Consider the following 25,880-nt stretch of genomic DNA (forward strand, 5'->3'; position numbering starts at 1 on the left):
AAAATTATGTTGGTACTTGTAATACATACTCACTACTTCCAAATAGAGTTTGTACTCTGTATGAAAAAAAATCCTTCTTTTTTTCAAAATATTTCACAGTACTTTCATACTCTGGTTTTATTTTAGGAGTTGTTAATTGCTGTCCAGAAGAGGAAAAAGCTAATGACAGGAATAAGTTGCATGGAAACCCATTTATTGAAATATAAATTGAGATTAAAAAAAATCTTTCTGATGTAGTTTAAAATACAATTTATAGACATATGTATAGTAAAATAATATGAATTCCCCTTCCCCCTCACAGTATGTTGGCTTCTGATCTGCATGTTTGCCATTTTGCAAATGTATTTCTTTAGTTTTTCTAGCTGGATAAAGAAAATACCTTTTCACGGTTTTAATTTGAGTAAAGAGGGGGAACTTGTAAGAGGTTGTTCTATAATAATTTAGAACCTAGGTGCAATATTTATCTTAATAATTCTGCAAGTGCATCTGCAGGGTTATTTCTGTGTTAAAATGTTTCCAACACAACATTAAGAATTTTTGTTTTCTTTCAGATACTGATGAATACAGACCACCTGTTTGGAAATCTTACTGTAAGTATCTCAGCGCTTTTTTTCTCCAACTCAGAGCTGAAAAAGTTTTGCTTGGGTGCTTTAAAAGACTTATTTTTCTTTTCATCAGAATGTGAGTTTAAGAAGCATCAAGGGGTTCATTGCTGCTTAGAGATAGTGCAGTTGAACGATCTCCAAGGACAAGTGAGCATTGATTATTTGGAGTAGTGGATTGTCTGCACTTATTAACTTAGTTGTCCCACTCCTGGTTGGTCTGACTTATATTAGTTTGGCTGCCTAGACCAGGATTTACATAAATTCTATTCATGCCTTAAAGTTGGTGACCTTACAAACTTTTAAGGTATCTTGTGATCAAGTACCTTGCATTACTAGAGCTGAGACTTGAACTGGTTAGAAAAAGACTCAAAATAAATTGTTTTCCTCCAGAATTTGGTGATGTAATATTGTTGCTTTTTATAACCATGCTGCCCTTAGTTGTAATAACTATATGGCTTGAGTGCAAGCAAGCATAATGCTTGCTCACACTGTGCATAAAATGATGGGGTAAAACAAGAGCGTTTGTTTGGCCTGGCGTGCATCCCTCACAAACCAAAAAACTCAAACCCATAAAAAAGCACAACCAAGATTACATTTTTAAATGCAAAAGAATTCCACGTAAAGGAATGACCTGTTGTTTGGCTGGGCTAATGAAGGTTCAGGGACATAGAAGAGAACATGAGACAAATGGCATTGTAAAAGGGCATCTCAGCTTCCCATAGTATCTCACCTATAAATTCTAGTTCTTTGTAGATAGAAAACCCAAGATGTAAGACATTTTGAGACTCAAGGAAACACAGCAAGAAAGAAGAGTCTTCTGTGAAAAGCAGATTTTGAAAGCAGAATGTTTGTGTGTATAACACACTTAGCAGTTTAGGGACATCAGACTTACACTTGCATTACTTTGTATATATTCAGCTCGATGTCTTCAGGTGGGATAAAGGATTTGCTCAAGCAACATTTCACACCATGAAAAGGCCCCTCTAAAGGTTGGGGAGATTTAGCACCTGATAAAATGTAGTTATTTCAAAAGGTTTCCATCCTACTGTGGGAGACTTTTCAGTCAGAGATACGGGAGTGTTCTTAAAGGGTTGGTGAGAACCATGGTTAGAAAGAGAGTAAGTGTTAAGAGAACAGTTTAAAGTATTTTTTTCAGTGTACCTTCTGTGAACTGGGGAACACTGCTTCCTTGTTTGGTTTGTTCCCTGCCATAATCTGTAACGGGGAGGTACAAGCTCTCTAAATACCCAGTCTTCATTGGCACCTTGCCAGGAGCTGAAGGCATGGGCGCATGCAAATGTGTATGCACCCACTCTCCTACAACATCATTGTTTGCCTGCCATGGTGAACCCTTCATGTGGTTCAGAAGTAAGATCAGAATCACAGGGTTTGATTATGTTTCTGTCTCATGACAGATTAAGAGGAATGTCTTGTTTGACTTTCCTGGCAATAATTACAGCAAGGAAATTCGTGTTGAATGGTTTGAATTGCATACATCAATTAGAGGAGGAGGGATAGGCATCCTGTTTTGTAGCTTAGCTAGTCAACCTGCTGTGCTTCTTGCTGGAAGAGAAGAAGGGTACTGCCATTGGTGAAAAATAATTTCCTTTCAGAAAATCTTTTCAGCCTGGCTGAAGTAAGGTGGAAAACAGTTCTCAGTTTTCAACCAATTTCTGTAGACCGTGCCCATCGTAAGTCTCCACTGCTCTTCTTTGAAATTCAGAAAAATCCATACTCGATCTGTAATTTTATTTTTTTTTTCTTTGAACTTGGCTCTGCAGTTTTCAGAATTAGATATGGACAAGGCCTGGTGCCATCAAATACAGCTTTTACAAGAAAAGCTAGGGAACTGCTGGCAAAATAAATGGTCATGCTATGCTTGAAATGCTAACTGCAGTTTTATATACCAATGTGCTGATCTTCATCACTTGCAGAAATCATTCTGGTATTACCAGTACCAAATGGTAAGGATCGATTTTAGTAACAACAGGAAAAACCATTAGCTTTTTTTGTGTGGAACAAAGGCAGTGTTTTTTTCCAGTTTATCTTATGACTCTGTGATCATCTGGCATCTTGCCATTTTCTCCATTCCAGTGTAACTTAGCCCATAAATACAGCATTTGCCAGTGGAAAAGACTTGTAATCAAATGAGAAGTGTAATGAAGTCAAATTGTATTTGTTAAATTAGTGTATAGTCTTAATACCTTAAGAAGGTGATAACACATATTATTAGACCTTGGTATTAGTACTAATTGAAACATAATTTAATTTTGAAAGATTACAATTCCAGATGTCAATTTTGTCAGTTCTAGAGTACTGTTCAAATACTAACTTAGTGTTGACAGCCTCATTTTGAAGGAGACTTGCCAAACCACACTCAGTTGGGGTAGAAGTTGGTATTATATTAGAAAGTCTGCACATACTAGTACCATTAAATTTACATGTGGTTCCTAAGATCTATTCTGGTGTGATGAAGCTTATTTTAAAAATAGAGAAAAAGGAGGAGAGAAGATGTAAATGTAAGTAAGTGTATGTCCTAATTTGGACTTTAACTGTTTTACTCTGCTGCTCAACTCCTGATGTCTTTTGATCTGCAAATGCAAAGGCCATCTTTCTTCAGAAAGGTCATCACTGAGCAGTGGCAAAAGCAGAGTGATACTGCATAGTTCTCAGTGGTTCTTGTCTTGACATATGACTGTGTGCTCAGCATAGTAGGATGGGGCTCCATCTGTTTACTGAAGAAAGTCTGACAGCAACCTGATTTGGCATATAATAAACTTTAATTTGTGTTTAGTATGATTCTTTTTCTGATCTTGTTGGAAACTTAACTGGTCTCACCTAGTTATTCCATATTACTTGATCAATTAATTGTAAAGAAAATCAATATCCTGTTTTGGCTAGCAACATTCTTTTTTCTGACCACATATTGGTAAATTTTGAGACTTTGGTATCCTTAGTATCCTCGCATTAAACTTTGTAGAAAGTCTCCTTATTTAAACAGTAATATTTAATGTTAAAATGTCTAACTACTGCAATGATTCTGTATTAATTAGAGTTTAACTTCTGCCTCCTCCCAGTGTATCAGTTGCAACAGGAAGCTCCCCATCCTAGAAGAATAACCTGCACTCGTGAGGTAGGTATTATGACATTCAGTTTATTATAGAGTCCAGTAATTCCATGTCTATACTTAATTGTGTCCAACCCCAGCAGTGGTTCTTTGGGACACTTTTTGTGCTGTGATTGGAGCAAGTAGCCTTGGGGGCACTGGTACTTGGAAATCCATTTGGTCTAAAAATGGAATTAAAAGCATTTTGAGTATCATGTGTATACCTGAGAATCATTTAATAGTTTTTGATTCTTAGATACATGAACACACATTTTCTCCTTTTTTGGTCAGAAATTCAAAGAAGCAAGAGCAGAGCTGTAGAGGGGGACTATGTACCTGTTTGTCCAGACATCACTGCTAGATGTGTAAAATAAATGAGCAGACGGAAGACTGAACCCTGGTGCTGTTATTTGAGTCGTAATACTTAGGACTCATTAATAGCAGGAGCTAAGCTATACAGAGCCACAGATTTTAAGACTGAACTGGTAACTATGGGATCCCATTGATAGACAGTGATACAGAAGCACCTGCTCATGGTGTCAGCTGTTGAGTCAGACCCCAAATTCTAGTGTGCCCTGAGCTACCATTCAGCAGAGCAGCACCTCTCCAGAGCTGAGGTGCTGGAGGGTTTAACTGATACCAAACATGGGTGCCAGCAAGATTTACTCATAACTATGTCTGTCTTGAAGCTTCAGTTGGGAACCTGGGAAACATTAATTTCAGTTTCAAAAATTCTGAAATGTTAGGCAGCATTACAACACACAGCTCTTACTGAATAACTGAAGTTTATTACATGGCTACAATAAAAATTGAGTATTTTTATCAAAAGAAAAAGAAATTTAATCTTTGCCAAGAGAAAGAAAATTAATCTTTGAGACATGTTAGTTGCTTCATGTAGTAATAAATACAGAGAGATCTAACACTGTCTGGAACAGTAGTAGCTTATAGTTTAGATCACAAGGAGAATTACTTGACAGAATTAAATGGGTGTTTCTCTGTCATCTCTTCAAATGCCCAATTGTCATTCTGTGAAGTAGTCTGTAAATTTTTAAAATAAAACGTAGAGATTAAACAAAAGTGAAATACTGCACGTAGTGGAAGCATGCTTGCTTTCCTTTGTGAATTTGATAGATTTGTGTTTTCAAAAAAGGTATAGCTGTAACTTATTGCACTTGGGAAAGATATAGCTATAGAAAAGAACAACACACGAATTTTACAAGAATTTTAGCCAAAAGTTCGTTTTGACAAGGGTTTCTACTGTTAATGAGTGTCCAAGCAGAGGTATTCTTGTTAAAATTGTTGTGCAGGTATCTTATGTACATCGAATAAATTGGGATGGAGATTTGAAGGAAAGGTAAGTACAGAAGATAAGATCTGAGCTGTGAAAAAAAGGAAGGTTTTCCAGTCTTTTATTCCCATTGCAACATTAAGAAGGTTCTCTTCTATTTTGTGTGTTGTCTATGATACATTTTTTCATTACAGTAATATACAAAGTATCTGAATTCTTGTAAAAGCTTTGTCTTACAGTACTGGTTGATGATTGTTCAGAGTGCTCACCTGGATAAAGTATTTTATTCCTTTCCTCCAATGGATTGTGTTTGTTGCTGTAAAGTGCTGCTGGACGGTTGGTTTTTTCATCCTCTCATCAAAAGTATTTCCCTGGTGGAAGAAGTGCTAGTATGTGTAGGTATTTTTTTAAGGGATTTTTGGTAGTTTTTTTCTGACACTGTTCATTGAGGTGCTGATGTTACAGCTGTACAATAATCACTGTAGCCTTTTATTTTTTGAGTCTTATCTCAGAATCCTGCTGTTGTTTACCCCCATAGTAGCAGACTTATAGTGTAATGCTCATAAATATTTTGCATGTCAGCTGCACAAAGTATATGTACCCTGTAGTCAATAAGAAACTGTAAACTGATAAAAGAAGTCTGGTATATTCAGTAAGATCTGTTGGCATTATATCCCATGCTAGTTTGACTGCAGAGAAATGCTTTGGGGTCACTTTGCCCTAGGTGATAAGAAGTTACAAGCAAATTTTATACCGAGTTCTCCTTCGTGCTGTTTCTATCCGGTCAAATAAGCAGAGACATAAATGTGTATTCAGTATATGAAAATTAAAAATGTCTCCTGCCTCTGGAGTGCTGAAAATCTTTCAGCTATTGGTCTTCTTTTTAGAATCAAACAAGAGATTTACTCTTGCCAGCCAAATATAGAAGCATCTGTGTAAAACTTCTTCAAATACGAATCACACTGAGTACTACAACTTTCTCATCCTCATTATCACTGAATTTAAATTAGAAAATTTTATTAGCTATACAGGTAGCAAATTGAAAAGTTGGACTGGTTTACAAAGGAATATTTGGCATGTGTGAGTGGTGTCCTGCATGAACTAATCATCCAAGCTCTTTGGAGGGTACCTGATCTCTCTGCATCCCTACATAGAGGGGTCCTCCTAATTCTATGAACTGATAGCCTGTTAATGGGAGATTGGCAAAAGTACCACAAACAATCAAAACACTCTGCTAAGTCCTGTCATCACTGAAAAAAGAAAGGCAACACATTAGTGCCTTTGATGTCATATTTCTATGAATTTATTCCAGAACAAGATGATAACATATGACAAACTTTAAATAAGTGTAAAAGTATCCCTGTGACAGAGTGAACAGAAAAATGAGATATTCTGTATTTTAAAACAGCTTTTTGAACTCTGCAGTGTAAGCTTGTGTCTGCACCATGAACATTGTTGTAGAAACTAAGAACTAAAAGCTGCAGATTTAGAAACCAGTGAGAATTGATAAAATGGAACTGTGAAAGAATCAGTCAGTTCCAGGTATTTAGCTGCAGAACAGAACACGTTAAATACAGGTTTTATCATTAAAGAATCAGAGTATTTTCAAAAAAGTTCTTTGAAGCTTATTTTTATCTAATAAAGGTAAAATTGAAAGAATATGGTATCAGTGTGCATTTTCCTACTTCTGCATTAATTCTTTATAATGCACATAACTGGTTTTCGTTATAAGTGTTGAACAATTTATGCAGCTGAGCTGATTTGAAGTGAAAATATATTCAGCGAGCAGTAATTTGTTTAACCTTTCCCTCTAGTCTCAGCCTCTTCTGCTTGTGTTGAGCTTTGTGATCTGTTCTTTCTCAGCTGGGTTTCTATTAGCAACCATGCATGAGTCAGTGGGGAGCAGAATCTTTTCCTAAGTGGTTGAATTATTCAGCTGTATAAACAAATTCATAAATATTAGGAAAAGAATCTTGGTCCTGAGAACATCAAAGAGGTCAGTAGGAGGGAACAATATGTAATTTGGTGAGGTATTAGCACAAAAATTGCTCTTCTTGCCTTACTGTAATCCACTTGTTGACATAAGCAAAAGTGATGATTAAGGGAAAAAAGCGCTTGTTAAAGAATAATTGGAAATTACACCATAAAACCCCCAACCTTTTATTTAATGTGCAAAGGCACACGTTGTACAAGTGCTGATACCGAGAGGTGTATTCAACAGAATGACCTACTTAAAATGAAATGCTTCTCAAATACAAAGAATTCAAGTTTCTGCTCTGCTACACCAGTTTCATATTAGAGCAACACACAGATCAGTGGAAGGGCTCAGAAGTAAAAAAGCATTGCATTCATTTGGGATTTTTTATTGTGAAGGTGCAGCAGAGCCAAGGCTTTTAACATTCTGTGAGGTTAAAGTTGATGATTCCATAACATTCATCTGACTTCTGCATGAGGCTTGCATCCAAATTATAATGTTGTTTGTCCAATTAATATTGTATTTCCTCTATGAAATTTGTATTTTTTTGTGCATATAATCTTTTACATATGCATGTGCAGGCGTATTTAGGGCATCCTTGACTGCTATATGAAAGCATTGCATGCTAAATTTTAAATAACTATATGAAAAAATACGTATGATGGATATAATTAAAAGCACTGACCTTTTCTGTCCTGTTGGGAGGCTTCATCCTCATTCAATGCTAGTAGTTAAGAAGCCTATTAAACAGCATCTCTGTGTAGTATTGTGAAAACGTCACAATGTTAGTAGTCAAGAAACATATAGATGGGCATATATAATGCACATCCTTTTTAGAGCTGTTTGTAAAGGTGGCTTTTTCTGTAGGATATTCGGCCAGGTTGACTTCCCAAATTTCGTGGTAGCTAAGCTCTTTTCCAAAGGAATGGCTACCATAAGGTACTTGCCAAATCTGCCCCACTTACCTGTTTATAAATTTGGTTTCCTTGGTTTCACACCTCAGTTTGAAAAAATCAGAAATTAAACAATGGTGGATATCTTGTTGATTTTTATGTTTCTTGCAGGTATCATAGGGAGATCTTATTTTTTTCCTGTGGCCTCTGCATCAATGATATACAAGTATACACACTGAAAACAAATATCTCACCTTTTTTTCTTTTTTTTTTTTCTAAGTTAGAAGCAATTTTTAAAAATTTGCCAAACAAACAACAATAGGAAATTTTTCCCATAAATAAAATGTCCAGAGAAGTCAAAAGAGAGCAGTCAGCTGATCTTTGCTGGATACAGAGAAAATTAAGTACTTAAGGTTGCCTTTACTTGTGCTTAATGATACTTCAGTCCAGAAATACTGCCAAATCAGAAAGAAACTCTGCAGAGGATAATTATACTGTATTTTCAGCTAACAGTTTTAGCTAAAATGACCAAGTTCTTGCTATTGCTTTGATCTTATTTAAAAATGTATTTCCTTTCTTAGGTGGGTTTTAGTTCCAGTCCAGATGGATGTTTTGGTTTTGTCTCCTTAAGCATGACTGACTGTTAAAGTTAGACTAATGAAGCTTCTAAACTAAAATGTTTTGGCTTTCAGTGCTCATGTACAATGGGAGGATACGTGGGTGCCTGTGATTCTAAACTGTAGAATTAATTATGTAGAATATGATCAGTCAGGAACTTTGTGAAGTCCAGGCAGACACAAAAGACCAAAAAAGCTGCATGTTGCTTCTGGTTCTGGTGCAGCTAAGGATACCTAAAGTAAGAACAAACGCTATGTCTGAGTTGCTAGGAGTATAGTTTGTGTAAAAACACTTTTTATGGGAAGCTGGAGAACAGTGTTTACTGTCTTACATGGTAAATTTGGCTTACAGGGAATCTGTGTGGTTTTTTAAGTACACATGAACTGCACTGTGTATGTAGCCCAGCTAATTCTGAATGAATTACAAGACCTCTGCTGAGTTCTGGTGGAATTTCCTTAAAATCTTAATGTATGTATTCAATCTAGATGTCAAAAAACCCTAATATTATCATAAATGTAAAAAGTTGTGGAAAAAAACCCAAAACACAAACAGGCAATAAAACTCAGCGAATTGAGGTTCCAGCTGCACTAAGTCTTATATAAGCAGACAGTGCTGCACATCAACATTTATACTAAAGGTTTTTTGCAAGTTGGTAAAACTGATCAGTAGAGACTCAGAGTTAACAGAAGTGGTTATTTTCCTTTTTAACTCATCATCCACCAAGATGAACTGCAAGCCCAGCTACAATTGACTGGAAGTCCAGTGGAGCTTTTTTTCTCATGCTTTGCTTCAGTCTTCTGCTAATTCACACTTTCAAATATTTGCACACAGAGTATATTATAAATTGTCGTAGGAATTACAAGTACTCTGAAGATGCTCTATCACATTAGTAATCCATTTCTGAAAAGGAATGCCTTTGCTTATATAAATTTTCCAATTCTGTCGTATAAGTTCACTGAGATAAATATAAAATCTCAGTAGACAGACAACAAAATCTTATTCATGACAGGATTCTTCTTTTAATAACTGCCTGAAACTAGTGTCTTGGCTTAAGGGTTTAGTTAGGAATTGTTGCAAGTTTCTGTAATATCAACAATAAAATGCTTTCACTTTTTCTCTGTTCATATTGCTATCTTCTTATTGAAGAAATAGCCTACATTTAACAAAAAATATTTAAGACCTTTCTTCTTTTTTGAAATTATTAAGTCTCTTCAGGCCCTTTGAAAACAATTATAACACCAGTCAACTCTCATTTGCTCTTATAAAGGAAAAGGAAATCTTTTAGTACAAGATAAATCTTTTCAGTGATGGAATGTTTTTTCAAAAGTGATGAACCATCACAATAGCTTTTTATATGCTGGGAATGGGGAAGAATTGTTCTTAGACTGTACATCAGGATGTATGTTGGTTTTTGTTGTTTTGGACATCTGAAATCTTTATACTCCACTGAAATAATTGGTGAAAAGTGCTAATATTAATAGGTTTTCTGTTGAAAAGATGGAAAAAAGAAACTGAAGTGGCAGTTTACTGTATTTTATGTTTCAGTGTAGCTGAATTGTTTTATACTTTTGTAACTCAGGTTGCATAACTGTTGAATTTTACTCCCCAAAGAGTTTCCTCCTTTAAATTTATCAAGAAAGGATAACCTGGTAATCTGGTGGTTTAGATTATTGAGCTGATTTCTGTGAGGTCTGCCATTCCTCACTTAGCTCTAAACATTCTGGAAAAATGCAGATGCATTATTTCATCCAAAATAATTATCAGGCAAATTGCAATCTGACACCCTTGCATTTTGTGTGCATTTATGCAGTATGGTCTCTAGAGCACAGTCAGATTGGAATTACACAACATAACACATGCATACCTGTTGTTGAGATCTTTTAGTTGATACTACAGATCACATAGTTTAATGAAGTTGAGAAATACAAGGCTTAGGCACTTGATGACTTTAATTCACTTTAATTTAGGCACTTTAATTAAGCATTTGCCCTCACTCTGAAAGGATATGGTAGTGGCTTTATTTCTCTCAGCAGTGGCACCAGCAGCTCTGTGATGGAAGGTAACCTTTAAATTTAAGTGTTCTATAGATGTTTCGCTCTATTAGTGCACTCAACAATACTGTGCACTTACATGCATGAAATTCAAACTTTGTTCTCCCTTTTTGGCAGCTTGTACAAGAAATATTCAATGCCATCAGTTTGTATATGCAGAGTCTTGAGGATGATATGATCCAAGTGGTTCATCCTGTCTCACTCCAGGCCATTCAGAAGTGCAGTGTTTCCTGAAGGCCTACCTATGGTTTCCCTATGTTCTAATCACAGGAGAAATACTGGATAGTAGATGATTTTTGCCTGTACTTTCACATTATATCCCTCTCTATTTTTAATACTATATTGTGGACAGTATGCTTACTGTATAGGTTCTCTTGTTATGAAACATTACAATTTCTGTTGTTTTTTCTAGGTAGAGAACAGACCCAAATATTATGGAAGAGAGTAAGTAACATACACCTCTAAAAGTGATTTATCTGAACATGTTGGTTGATACTAGTTACAGAAGGTGGCAAGTGTTTACTCTGTGCCCTGTGTTTCTTCTGTATGTTTTACAGCAGTGTGCCTTTGCTCACCATCAAATTGTTATTGCAGTACTATCACTTTTGTCTGCCTAAAATTACAGCTGCAGTTTCTGATGGATATGGATATCACTGAGTGCTATTTTAAGTGAGAAAAACATACATGTGTTTCTATACTTTCAAAGGATTGTCTTTTTCTACCTCCCCTTCCAGCTGGCTTTGCAAAAAGGTGTTTCTGTGTAGGAAAAAAGATATTTGGATCAGAAATGCAATATATGTACAGTCTGTATGTGTCTTCTGTTTCAGGTTGCTAAGGCAAAGATGGTTAGATTTAGTGTGGAGAAACAAAGACCTTACTTAGGTTTATTTTGGTAAAAGATGTGTAGTGTTGCTAGGTCATTACACCAGTAATTACTGAGATTATGGCAACTTGCTAAAATCTTGGGGATTGCATATAATATCCTTGAATGCTTCAGAATATTTGATTGCATGCCACTGGCACAAAACATGTGAAGCCAGCAGGAGAGAATGGATTTATTTCTACATATTAAATTGATAGATGCAGATTTAAAAAGCAATATAGTTGTTTCATTGATATTGTTTCCTAGAAGCCTTTCTAAACCATTTAAAGTGACTTCAAATACAGGCAGAAAGGGAGATTAATTTAAGCTGTAGATTCCTGCAAATCAGTCATTTTAATGTTTGTTTCTTTTTTAATTACTGTGGCTGGTGCTTTTTAAAAGAAGAGCAAAAGGTGATTTAAGAGAGAAAAGGCATGTGTTTCAAAAAAATTTTTGTTCCTTAGATTCCATGGGATGATCTCAAGGGAGGAAGCTGACCAATTATTAAGTGTTGCAGAGGGAAGCTATCTCATTCGTGAAAGCCAAAGGCAACCTGGAACCTACACTTTGGCATTAAGGTCGGTAATTAATATTTCATTTTTAAATTTATGAAATATTCAGAAGACTTTACTGTGTTGTTGACCTCAGATCTTAAACTTCCTTGTAATTGTTTTAATTTTTTTTTTTAAATCATGGTACTTTTTTACCCTAATTACAGATTTGGTGTCTTTGAATTTCCCTAGCCCTTTCTGAAGTGCTAACATTCCTTATTGTTTGCACCATCAGGATAATAGCAACTGGTTTTGCTGGTGGTGCTTCATTTTGCCACTTCTCCCACTTCTCCCACTATGTTACAGATGTGACCCCATGCAGATATCAGGAGAGCAGGTGGTCAAGAAATAAAAGGCATTGTATGAGTTCCCCTGACTAGTCTACCGTGTGAGTTACTGACTAGCTAGTTGTTGCTGAGGAGCACTTAGTTCTCCCTCTGTGGGATGGTAATAAATCAGGAGTGTTTTTTTGTCTGAACACCTGCTAGCTAACAATGTTTGCAGATCCGCTTCCTTCATTCTGCAAAATTCTGGCACGTGGATCAGATAGAAATAAAAAACTGAAATAAGAGCTCAAATAAAAGTAGTTGTAGGTTTGAAATAGTTTCATTACTTTTAAGAAAATAAGGTTATTTTGGCCTGTGCTACACACCTAAGTACTCAAATGGGAGATGGTGATTATTAGCAATGTTTTAAATCTAAGCAGGACAGAAAAACATTGAAGGAGAAGATGCAGTTACTAAAAGTTTGATATGGGTAAAATAAGAGTTTAATTAAAATAATGATATCTTGAAATAATAGATTGTGATGAATCAGTTTTCTTTTTCAGGGGAAAAAAAGGTATATTTTAGTGAGGTATATTTGTTTCTGTAGTAATAAGATTCCAAAGAGAATCTTTGGAAATTCTTTCCAAAGAGAATTTACACCGTATTGCATTAAGAGTATAAATTTGGTTTCTTATTAAAGCAGTACTCAATTTTATCTTCTTCTGCTCTTACAATATTCATTTAAAACTAAAAAGAAAACAGTTGTTGTAACACCTGGCTTGAAGACAGAGCTCCTGCCCCTTGCTTCTGATGGTGCAGAAGGCTTAGGGCCTTGTAGACTGTCAAAGACAAAGCTGCTGAGCATCTTGTAGGATGTATTGCTACAGCTTGTGTTTCAAATGCGCCTCCAGTCCAGCAAGTCAAAAGATGGCTTTTTTTTAGGTTTGATAATATCTCTTTCAAACTGGAAACCTTGAAAGCAACTGGAAACTTTAGAAGCAATAAAATAAATTTTTATACCCAATAGAAAAAAGAATGGATAACTATTGGTGATCAATTTGGGAAAAGGTTTCAAGTGGTAGCAAAGGTGTTATCATTGATTTATTTTGAGGAAATTGAGCATTCAGCAAAACATGTCAGAATCTGAAACTGAAGCATCTTATAGCCATCTCATTATGTTTAAGTGCTACCTGAATGACTTGTGTGTTAAGGGCAGTGGGTCTAGGTGTTTGGTTTCCATCCCACAGCAGGTAATGCCCTGTTGTCTTGCTGTTGACCTTTGAAATGTATGAATGAGGGTCTTTACTCTCATACCTTAGGAGCTCTGTGAGCTGCAGTGCCATGTATTCCACACATGGGAATTTTACCACTAGGATTTCTTCTTCTCTCTACTAGAAAGTGTAGCAGGAGTCTGTGTTTCCACTGACTGGAGGGAGAGTTTTGCTCAGTTTCTATTTTTCCTCTCCCTGGAATTATGTATGCAGAATATACCCATTAGCCAATGTGCCCACTGACTGTGTTGCTGACATTGTAGCCTCTCTTAAAGACTAGGCCCTTTCTGCAGTCTGCTCATCCTAATTGTGAGGAGTTTGCTGTGATTCCCATCGTGAGTTTATGTATTTTACCTGTAATTTATAGCATTTTTGAGACCATCATTTGTGTTTGTGTCACTACACTGCCAGATGGCAAAGGTGGCCCTATCTGAAGTATAGATAATCCCAGCAGGAATTTAAGAATGTCATTTCCATGGCCAAAAATGGATCTTGTCGGTAGGGTGGTTTGTATGAGCAAAACCTTCCAAGTTCAACAGAAGACTTTGAGTTCAGGGTCTCTAATTTCACCCTTTCTCTTCTAGCTGTGTGAATCATTTTGATATTTTTATACTAGGTTTAAGTGCCACTCTGTCCTTCAAACAGTCATGTTAATTTTAAGATAACTTCATTATGATTTTTGCTTTTCCTTCTTTACCTCTGTTTTACCCTTTAGAAGGTGTGGGAGGAAAGAAAACTTGGTCGGCTGTTAGTTTTATATAAAGACACAGAACAGGTTTAATGGAATTCTTTGAAGTTAACATAGAAATGCTTTAGAAGTTCTCTAATTCTGCAACAAATAGCATAGTGACAAAACATAAAATTAAATATCCATGTGTTCTGATTGCTTTTCAGGCACGTTTTGGAAAAAAATGAAAAAAGGAAAATTTAGATTCTTGAGGGTACCCATTGACTCTTGGCATAAACACTTGATTCCCTCTGTATTTCTGTGTATCTGTTCAATCTCTCTGTCACTGTGTTTGTTGTCTGATTTGGTGATCTGACAGTCTGTCAATTCTGATTAGGGCAAATTGGAAACTGCCTATGAAGTGTGGTTGCATCATGAAATGCCGGTTCATCGAGACGTAAAAGTCTTGTGGTACCTTTGGGTAGGAGCAGCTGATGCTGAGACTGAGATAGGTTTGTTTCCTGGCTTGTAGTTACCACTTCTTCTGCTGGGGAGGGAGGCAATTCAGTGATACAGACAGCTCAGCACGTCCAGCTCTGGCAGATGTCTTCTTCCTGTGTTTGTGTCAGCATGCCTGGGAATCCTGAAAAACCCAGTGCATCCAGTCGTGAAGAGCAGTTTAGTGAAACAGGATCATATCCCTTTCTGTGGCAAAGTATGATGTCTCTGTAATGAAATATTTCCAGTCATCTTTCCTACAATGGAAAAGAGCAAGCTTTTTGTGCTTTGTCCTGAGGACCCAAGCCAGACAACTCCTCAAATCATCATGGAACACTTTGAATTTGATTCCATGAGCTATTGTAGCTGATGTCTAAAATCTCAAAGGTGTGATCATACCAGACAGACTGCACATCATGTTCAAGATGAAGTGGGCCACGGTGTTTTAGTTCTTTGTTCTCTAAACCTTTTTAAATGAATTTTTGACAACTGTGAAGCATTAGGCTGTGGCGCTTTTAATAGAACCAGCTTCAGTAGATTTAAAGATCTTGTTCCTGAGCTGCAATAACTACAGACGTAGCCTAGCACTGCTTAAATGACCAAATATAGGACAGCAAAAAACAATATTTTTGCAGATTTAAGCAAGGCAGTCAAATATTCTTACTGCGATGCTCTGGCATAGTTAACTGAGTTCAAAGTGAAGATTTTTAATATTTTTTCTTCAGTAGGGTAGGGAAGGTGACTGTTAACCACAAAAAAACTTTTCAGTTTTTAAAGTTGCTGTTGAGTTTCTGTAAAATCTGCTTTCCACTTATATAAGAAGCTGCATTTTGATCATCTTCTGATGAGCTATTTTTGTCTACTTTCATCCATTATTGTGCAATTAATTTGGATCATGACTTCTTTAAGGCAGACTACCTTTTAAATCTAAATTTGAAACAAAAGAGGGTGAGTTTTTTTCAGAAAACAAATTTCTCAGAATTTGTAACAGAGGTAGAAGTATGTTCTTAAAGAAAAAGAAAATTATAATTTAAATGTCGTTTTAAGTATATAAGTTTGACTAAATATTCAGAGCTGTCCTTCAAACAAAATTGATGTTCAGAGCCTAAGGCCTGTAAAATTGTATCAGCTCAGACACCAGATAAAGAGAATAAAGCATAAACACAAATGAGAGCAACAAATCAGCACCCTACTCTATTTAATGCCTGTACTTAATCATGGATGCATTCACCAATGTTTACTAATTAATTAATCAGAGAATGCCACTGAAAATCTTTTGCAATCCTGAGGGTTAAGGAAAATTAGTAACATAAAAAATTATCGTAGATATATATCTGTGTCCATACATATCTGCAAGTCTCTGTTACAATAAAAATATATAAAATACATTATAATGTTAATTCAATGTTCCAAACAGATTAAAAGAATAAAAATTCCTAATTGATTTCTGGAGCTATTAGGTCTGCTTTTAAATTTTAAATTTGGCAAAAGAGTAGTACATTGCTTAATGTTAGGACCTACAGCAACTGACTGTCACAGTAAGATGTGGTTTGCAATGTAGCCTTTTGTGGTGGAGATTTTGTTTAATAATTAGGATGAGGATAAAGAGGAAATGGGTAGAGATTGTACTAGTGGGTAGGCGTTGAAGTGTGATGGTACTGCATGTTCTTTTGAGCAGATATCTGCTGTAGCACAGTTAATTGGTTACCATGGTTTCCTTCCTGCAAATTCTATTGTTGTGATACTGAGAACGAATCGAAATAAGGTTCTGCAGCATGATTTAAAAAAAAAGGTAATAATGTGAGCTGTGATTATGAGTCATGTTTTCTTTATGTTTGGGAGTTAGGGCACATTCAAGATTATGTAGCACCAGGAAAGAATTCTTGAGGTGAAATAAATGTCAAAAATTAGTAATCTTTATTTTAGCAGACCAACTACATGTTTTGTGCAAGAAATTCATACATGTTTTCTCTCCCTAAATTATGAAATTTTGTTAAGAAACTAGCCACTGGCATTTTAAAAAGAGACCTCATTGGTGGGCTATTAGAACATAATGCTGCAGATGAACCTTTTAAATTTCAGAGGACAACTGCTTTGGTAGCCGGATGCTGTTTATTTTCAGTGGGCTCTTCTGGGACACGTGTGTAGTGCTGTTCCAGAACATGCCTTAATTGCTGTGGGATTACTTACGCATGTAGAATTCAACATCTGCAAAAGGCTTCTCGAATTCAGAGGTTAGAACTGTGCATCTGCTGAAAAGCCTTGTTGTACAGACTGGGACATAGGAGAGCAATGGGGGAAAGAAGAAATGTTTGAAACTACTTTCTACATGGTAATAGCTGAGTTACATTTCTTGAATTATGGATGTATCAAAATTTGGTCTAGTTTATCCTGAATCCACAGCTGATCTATAAGTAGTCAGAAGGAGCTCAGCAAAACAGTAGCTAACTGCATCCCTTCATTTTACCATGGTAACAGTATTCTGACATCATGCTAGTTGGTAGGAAAAAAATTATAAAGACCATTTTAAAGACTAAACTTTGCATATCTTTCTGTGTATTTTTTTACCTGATTTGCAAATGCAGTGATTGGCAGTAGCAAGGGCTGAATTCAGTTTCTAGAAACCTTTCTAAAATATTCACACAATATTCCTTGGCTGCTAGCTGAAAAACCCAGGGGAAAATGCGCTGATAAATTTTGGATCTTGCTTTTCTGCTCTCAAGTAAAACAATTGGCCCTCTATTTAAATGATCTTACATGTAAAAAGTTTCTTTCCCTATATAAAATTTCACACTAAATAATATACTCTGTTAGTTTGTCGATAACAAGGTTCAGCTACCAGTGAACAGCATAGGTGTCCAGCACGTCATCTGCCTTATGTAAGTGCACCTGGGCCCTACTAGGATGGCTTCACTTAAGTATTTATAATAATAATAAATAGCTACTAACTTTAATGAGTAATTAACTGGCTACCTAGGTCCTCCCACATATTAGAATGCTTTTTTCCTTATGGTTCATGTCTTCTTGCTGTGTTCCTGTTCTCCTTCCCTCCTCTTCCCATCTGTTGTTGTTGTCAGCTCTGTTTTCTTTTGGCTAGAGTGTCTAATTTATCTTTGGCAATTCAGTTTGCTGCAGTCTTTCTCCTGCTTGTGTAAGTTCAGCACTTCTCAGAGGAATATTCTCTGCTTCAGTGGTATTGTGAACTTTTTTGGTAGAACTTGTCCAAGACATGTCTGTGCTCAGTGCACTTAGCTCATGTTCATTTTATGCCATGTCCTTCACCCTGACTGTAGCTCCTTCTACACCTCTAAGATCTGGTGTAATCTGTTGCACAGTGGAGGTGTTGGGCTGGTGGTGAGGTACTACGGTGGAGCTCAGAAGATCTGGGCTCACTTCTTGGCTTCACATATGACTTGGCTTGGGGCTATTAAGTTTTGCATGCCTCATTTCTCCATCAGAGAGGATATTTTCTCTCCCCTATTGTCTCGCATGCCTGTTCAGGACAAAAGTCTAGGTTCTCTTAAAAATGGGCCAGATAGACTGAAAGTAGCCCATGTCTCAGACTACCCCCAGTCACAGTTCCTGAGCAGGAATCTGTGTTGTACTGTGCTATTTTTATGGTGTATGGTCTGCTGAGTTTGAAGCTTCTAGGCACTGTTGGAGTTGAAATAGTAAAAAGGTAAATTGTAGTACAACCAGTTGATACTTAAATTGTGTATACAAGTACATGGCATACATTGCGCTCTCTTCCCCGTCAAAAGCATGCACATCGTTTCTGTCTCTTGCAGGTTCTACTGGAATGCCCCTTTTTCTCTACTGCCTTTAGAAAAAGCTAGTTAGTCCTTTTGATTGGCCTCTTCTTTTGTATGTTTTTGGAATACATATTTAGAAATTTTTGTATTTGGAGAAACACCTTGATTCCTGTGCTTCATTAATAACCAAAAAAGTCCTCAGCTCTAGATACTATGGATGCTTTATAAACATGTTTTCAAGACAACACACAATAGCCTTCTATTGTTGTTTAATCTCATAATTGGTTTCATCAAAACATCTATGAATTATTCAAACACTAAAACAACTGACAGCAATAAATGTTATCTGGCCCAGTTTTCCTCTTCCTTCTCCCTCCTTTATGCTTGGTGTAGCTCAGCTGATGTAAGTATGGTTCCTTCTGATTTGATAGGTGCTAGGAAGAGAATCAGGCTAATTTTTTTCTTTTGTATCTTGAGATGAGTAAATGAACTCTAACAGTTTCAGTAATAAATTGACATCTGCCCTAGCTATTGCTTGCATTTGCCCGAAGGAAGAAATTGTATTCTAGAAAAACAGAATGTAATAGTAAAAAAGCTACCAGTCCTCACTGATGAGCTCTTAGTAGCCCCAAAAATTCTAAGTGTGTGTTATATATGCAGGAAACATTTCATTTTACATTATTATGCTTGTTTATTGTTAAGGAATGAAGCTTTGAGGAAAAACCATTTTAGAGAGCAGGATGAGTATATTGGTGAAATCTCATTGTTTGCAAAGATGTAATGAATGAGTACCAGAAGATCAGAGATTGAATACATTGAGAAAACAAGCTAAGTGAGTAGCAAATGCTGTAATAGCTTTAAGTAAGTAAACCTGCACTATAAGGTTGAAATTAACAGTGGCTTAAGGCAAATCTGATTTGACAAAATCTCTCTGGGACAGAAATCTTCCTGTAGTTATTTTTAATCTTAGGGATTTTTTTTTTTTGAGATCTTAAACAACCTGCCATGTACATATATGATACTGTTTTTCTGGTATATTTAGAAGTAGAACAACATTGGAAATGCAACGGAAATTCCACTGCAACTGTGTACTATGGAGAACTGCCACAGTATAATGCTCAAACATGTTCATATTTATTATTTCACATAGAGCAAAATTTGCATGCACATTTTGAAGTTTACTGAGCAGACACTGGTGAGGGCTGATACCTTAATTTCGAAGAACTGAAACACAGTTCTGTTTTAAAGTAATATGAAAGCTCTTAGTAGCATGAAGTCACACTGTAAAATTAACTCTTGAATAATATTTCTTAAAAAATTTTGGTAAAGACCTGCAAGTATTTACTTAATATGAACCTGTGAAAGTTTACTAACGTTCCTGCTAGTAATGTTTCCTGAAGGTATTTATTCCAGACAAATTGGCGTAGGTTTCAATTAAAGAGAAGGCTTTTAATATGTTCCCACGTGTATATGGAATTCAAATGTGTCTCAACCTATAACCACAGTGAGTCTTTTTGCAGGAAGTACAGAACTTTCATCAGGTAGGAAAGGCAGTAAAACATTGCCTAAAACATTGGTATGGATTCTGATACAATCATCAAATCAATCCCAGCAACTTATATCAAGTTTAAATGGAATAGGGCATGTAAGCACAGTACTAAGGAGAGATAATGCATCTGTTCGAAGCAAACAGATTATTTTCAAATGTTTATCACTGATCAAGAACAGTAACAGTTACCTTAAGTATCAAGTGATCTGACTGCATATTAATAACATACATACTCCTTGATCAGCTGACATTTCTTCATGGAATTTCCCTTCCACATATGCAGTAGGCTTCAAGGGTCTTTTCTAATTGAGTCTGAGGGCTCATCAACTCCCCTTCGGTTTCTCCTTCAAATGTCCTTGACAGATGATGAGCCAATCACAGAACACCAATTAAAACAGTTTATACAAGAAGCTCTCTCTCTAAGGAGGAAGTACCTGTTTATCAGTACTTGTTTTCTCATAACTTGGCGGGGAAAGAACAAAACTTTTACAGGTGGCTGGGCCACACACAGACCAAAAGTATCAGCGTAATTAACCTCTGATACAGGCAGGTACTCTGGAAAGTTGGCAAGTTCCACAATTCCTCATTCCTGGCCATTCTCAGAAATGTTGTTGCCAATAAATAATTAAATAAAATTTAAAAAGGAGCTGCTCTCAGGAGTTGGAGACCTTCAGTGATAACTGTGTAGAGGTGTTGGCTGCATGCAGGGCTTATGTTTGTTTGACAAGGAAATGGGCCAAAAGAGGATCTGTGGAATAATTTGTTTTCATTTCCAAGAACACAGCATGATTAGGAGACATTCCTGATTGCAATATTGCTTATATTCCTGTGGCTTTTTATGGAGTGTCAAGTCTCTGGTCATAAGTGTTGGTTGAGAGTTTTCAGAAGTTAGAACTGAAATTCTGGCACCTGATTTTAAGTAAGACTTCTACCTTCTGGCCACAAAGTACATTAAGACACTCTTTCTCCAAGGGAAGATTAAGTCCAAGTGACCTTTAGGCTCAGGCTTACCATTTCCCAGTTCAGTGTATGAAGTTGCTTGAAACTAAGGAGGACACGAGTAGTCCTGAGGGGCATTAATTTTGTGGTGTGGTTGCAGCTACATATTCTAAATAACGCCTTTGTCCAGAAAGTCTTCTCATCATAAAATAGCCCGTGTAAGTGGTGAATAGCTACTGTACAGTTCTGTATGTGGACTGAAAAATCCATCTTCTCAGATGGTAAGAAAGTATGTATGGGCTCTCGGTCCTTTGCTTCTTCCTTTTGTTTCTTCAGTGAATGCTACATCCAGGGTAGGTGGCTTATTCTGTTCTCTCATGGTATGATACCTATTTCAACTCCTCGGCCCTTTATTACTGGCCACATTTGCTCTGCCGTTTAATACATTTTCCCACGTTGTTATCCACTCTGCCCCATTGGCAACCAAAGGAACTAGACAAAGTGATTGCTTTTCAGACAACTTGGAATAAAAAAAGTCTTTTATCTGTAGTCCTGCTGCTTGCAAACAAATGCGCAGTGGACACAATGAGACTGTTTGACATGTCAGAGGCCTTTTTCTTTTTCTTGGAAAAACATCTAATGCTCCCCTGTTTAAACCAAAAGAAAACATACTTTATCTGTGTCCTGCTTTCTACTTCTTAAACAAAAGCCAGCTGGTACTAGTGCTTGTCTCTAGGAAGAGACCATCAGGAAGTTGAAATATCAAATCTTGGTTCTACTTAGTTGCCACGGTGATGTATAATTAACAAGACTTCAGGAATGTTATAGGAAGTAAACATAAGAAAAATAGTCTTGGTAATGGAAAAATTTAAACCATAGTTTTAAGTAAGACTGAAGGGACTGAAGATTAAATTTTAATTAATAATTTTCAATTGAACATGTATATTTGTTTTTATATTGTAATTTAATCAAAAGAGTGTCATTGTGTGGTCTGGAAAAATTTTAATTAATTTGAAAGAAAACAGGATTCTGAGACACACTATTGATGATACAGTTTTTGTAGGAGATTGGTGCTTCATTGACTGGTGGGGATTTTGGGGGGTTTATCTCCTTGCTACTAATAGGATTCTATTTGAAAAACAGTGTGTTTCTCCACAATGTATCCAATAAGAAAATAATAGACTAAAAAGTTTGGTTTGGAACAAATGAGAAAATAGATAAAGGCAAACAATTCATCTCTTGGAAATCCTATTCCTTATAGTATCTCTCAAAGACACACTTTATGTGCAGCAGTCTGAACAGATGTAGAGCATAGTGGCTGCTCAGTAAAACATACCTGGAGTAGGAGTGCATGCCTTCTGACCCTGATGGAAAGAGGACTAACCCTCTAAGAACTTATGTTTGTTCTCTGTATTTGGTCGTCTTGTTCTTCAGAACTAGTTTTAGACTTCAAGGGGTGTTGCTAAAGTCAAGGCACCATGCACACTTAGTAATAGGCCCTGAGATGTTTTTCTGTGCCTTATCTTCTCTTGATGAGATTAGTGTAATACTTTTTCTTCTAGAAAGCTGAGAGCAGAAAATGACCTTCAGCTTGTTTAAAACTCTGCTCTAAGTACTGTCAGAGCAGATGTTACTGATTAGAGCAGCAGTTCACCTACATCTCTTAATAAAAGTCATTCTAATGTATATTGTTATTTAAGGCCCATTATTCTTCACCTTCAAACTTATTTGGTTCTCCCAATGAAGTTTAACATCAAGGTGCTTGTATGTGCTCAGTGTGCATTATTCCCACTGACTTGAGCAGATGACAGTGAAGGTTGCTCATTTTGGCACTGCAAAGTGCTGAGCACTCTTGGCTCATGTTGACTTCTCTGACAGTCAAGGGTATACAAGGAGGATGTCTCGTGGTCAAAGCTTTTTTGCCAAACACTCTGTTGAGTATAAAGATGCCCTGAAGAGTGAACCTGAACGCATCTACCCCTTCTTCTGTAACTTACATTATCTTTCTGCTTTCTAAATTACTTGTATTCACTCAGAACTGCATCTTGTGATGAAATTAGGATCAAGTAAAAATTTATTTCTTTCTGTCATTTTGTAATTTCTTGCATTTCAGTTTGATTCAATGAACTTCTAGTTTGTGTGGCATAAAAATGTGCATGGAAGTAACTATTAATTTGCAGTAAAATGCCCATGTAGTTCCTACACATCATATTCTCTTTCCTTACTGAGCAGGATGCAGATTCCTGAGGGCCCCTTCACATTTGAGTTTTATGTGGAAATAACAGCTTCTGAAATTGCTGTAACTGTCAGACTATTGATAGGGGGGATGGGAAGGTTTGGCATTTTGATTTAGAACACAGAAAAAAATGCAGATTGCAGAACCATGGGGTTTTGCCCATATTTTCAAGAAGAGTGCAATATTTTACCTGAGGCAAGGTCTAAAATTAATTATACTTTCTGCTGTTTGGCAAGGCCCCACTGAGAAGAGGAGCCACTTCAACAAAGTACCAGTGTTTACTGTGTTTCTTAACATCTCCTGTGAAGCATTTGATTGTAAAGTGAAAGCAATCCATCCTTTCAGATTTAGTTTTTAGTAGTTATTTGGCAGATCTGACCTTGTAAGGGGGCCCAGTACCCTTGCTGCTGACTGACCAAGGAACAACATTGGAGTGAGCTGTGAAAGCAGCTTCTTTCCTCCATCTTCTCCTCAGGAAGTGTGTTGGTTGTTGCCAAGTGCAAACACTAGTGTGTTTTCTCATGTTTAGACTGCTTTAGAGGCAGAAAATTGCTGCAGATTCTATGTACAGTTTGTGAAAATATGCTACCGTTCAGGTAAAATTGGCGTTCTTATGGTTGCTAAGAGCCCGTATCTAAATCCTATTCCACCCTGATGCCAGTGTTGGATAGCTTTCATGTTATATATCCTGTATATTACAGAGATTTGCTTGAAGCTTGGGACTTACTAAGCATAACACAGAAGGACTTTTGTACCAAGCTTGAAGAGTTAGTCCTGGGCCTTTGGCCAGGAATAAAGAATGCTTGCCCTTGTGCCATTTTGTCCTGTGCTGCTCCAGTTCTGGCAGCAGTTCTGCTTCAGTGTAATTGTTGGCACTGAAGCTCAGCTGAACCCTGAATGGCCTCTTCTTGCAAGCAAGCAGGGGCGCAGAGGTCTGAGACAGCATCAAAACTCCATATTGATCAACTGTAATAGAAGACTCTATTATGAGAACTCTTCATATCAGAGCCAAGCGAATTGACTATGGTGATGTAGTAGTAATGTCCTAAAAAAAACCATAAAGAGTGTGAAATAATTTTTCACTTTTTCCATGGGATAATGGAGAGGCTAAAAGAAAAAAAGAACAAACAGCTCCTTCTGGGACAGTCACTGTTTTGGCTATCTATCTGCAGTTGTTGTTGTTTTCTCCTTCCTATGTGTGCTCAGTAGTGGTTCTCCACTCAACTGGACCAGACACAGAGCATAGTCACAGCTTTAAGTGATAAAGTGTTTTTAGTTGTTTGCAAAGGCTTGCTTACTCTTATTTATTCTGCTTACTGTTCTTTAAAAAAAACCACTTTCCCATTTCATTGAGGCAGATTTGGAAGTCAAACCAGAAACTTCAGACTCTACTACGATGGAAAGCACTTTGTTGGGGAGAAACGTTTTGAGTCCATCCATGACCTGGTGACAGATGGATTGATTACTCTTTATATTGAAACGAAGGCAGCTGAATACATTTCCAAGATGACAATAAATCCAATTTATGAACACATAGGATATACAACTTTAAACAGAGAGCCAGCACACAAAAAGCATATGCCAACCCTGAGAGATGAACATGATGGCAAAGAGTCTACAGGAGAGGATGAGGTAGCAGAAAAGAGGGTAAGCAATTGTTAACCCACACTTTTTTTTCTGTTAGACTTCTTACTTTTAACCTTCTCACTCTACTATAAAGTACTAAAAGTATCTGCAGATATTTAGTCTACATATTAATTTCCAGTGTTACATTAATAATAATATTTAATATTTAATATTTAAACTGGTTATAGAATTTTATAGTGGTCATTTTTGCATATTGAAAATCTTCATGATTTGGCAGTTAGTTATTTGTCATTGTGAGATTCCTTTCTTCAGGTATGTTTACAGTTATAGATGTTACCATTAAGCCATTCCCTTATTTCAAATGGGCAAACAATATTTAATCTTTAAATTGTTTACAGTATATAAGACAACTACTTTTTGGTCAAAAATTTTATTTTCTATTATATTCAGCATTCCCCAAACAAACGCATTCCATAATCTATTCAGTAGTCTGCATACAACGACAGTGAAGTTGTCCACATTATAAATAAGACTGTTCATTAAGTTGATAAAATGTTAAAACATTTCACTTGACTAAGTTCAGCCTATCAGAAGCTGACAGAGCTATTTTTGGCCTCAGCCAGTCTTACGAAGAAGGATTGCTCTCTTCAGAGAGTTGCACTATCAGCTGAGAAGTAATTGCGTCCTGGATTATAAAAAAAATGAACAAGAAAGAAATCTTAGAACCAGTGAACATAAAAATATTAAAGGAGGTAGGGAAGGTAATGGGCAGACAAAGCAGCTGCCTAAAATCTAATTTATGTTTCAGTGACTAAAGTTAAAAAGAAAACATAATGTAAATTCCATTGTGTTAAATTAAATACTTTGTTTATTGAAAATCTGACATATGAAAGTCTTTTTTGAAGTTATTTTTACACATGTGTAGTTGTTAATGTATGTATAATAGTCTGATATGTTCCCCTATTTCACAAACTTCAGAATGACATTCTGAGTATCTAACATAGTGCTTAGAAGAAATGCTAACCTTAGTTGGGATCCTTTGTCTTTCCAATCAGAAATATGTCTGTGATTTTAGTTTTTCTTGAGGTAGAGGAAAGATCTGACTGACAATTTCCAACCTACATGACTATTACAGTGAAACTAAACTCTGTAGAGAGTACACAGAG

The 25,880-nt window shown here is 36.4% G+C and overlaps 1 protein-coding gene across 1 annotated transcript; it reads left to right on the top strand.

Annotated features, from left to right (window-relative positions):
* The first annotated feature begins 567 nt into the window (after positions 1–567).
* Positions 568–25,625, top strand: LOC108639501 (N-chimaerin-like). The gene is made up of 6 exons (XM_025895007.2): positions 568–590; positions 3,683–3,738; positions 10,949–10,980; positions 11,863–11,976; positions 24,486–24,774; positions 25,334–25,625. The coding sequence occupies exons 4-6, from the start codon at positions 11,873–11,875 to the stop codon at positions 25,508–25,510; spliced, it is 570 nt and encodes a 189-aa protein (XP_025750792.1). The 5' UTR covers positions 568–590; positions 3,683–3,738; positions 10,949–10,980; positions 11,863–11,872; the 3' UTR covers positions 25,511–25,625.
* Positions 25,626–25,880: the final 255 nt, after the last annotated feature.

This window comes from Manacus vitellinus, unplaced genomic scaffold (genome assembly GCF_001715985.3).
Source record: "Manacus vitellinus isolate BGI_N305 unplaced genomic scaffold, ASM171598v3 scaffold_20_pilon, whole genome shotgun sequence".
Classification (NCBI taxonomy): Eukaryota; Metazoa; Chordata; class Aves; order Passeriformes; family Pipridae; genus Manacus; species Manacus vitellinus.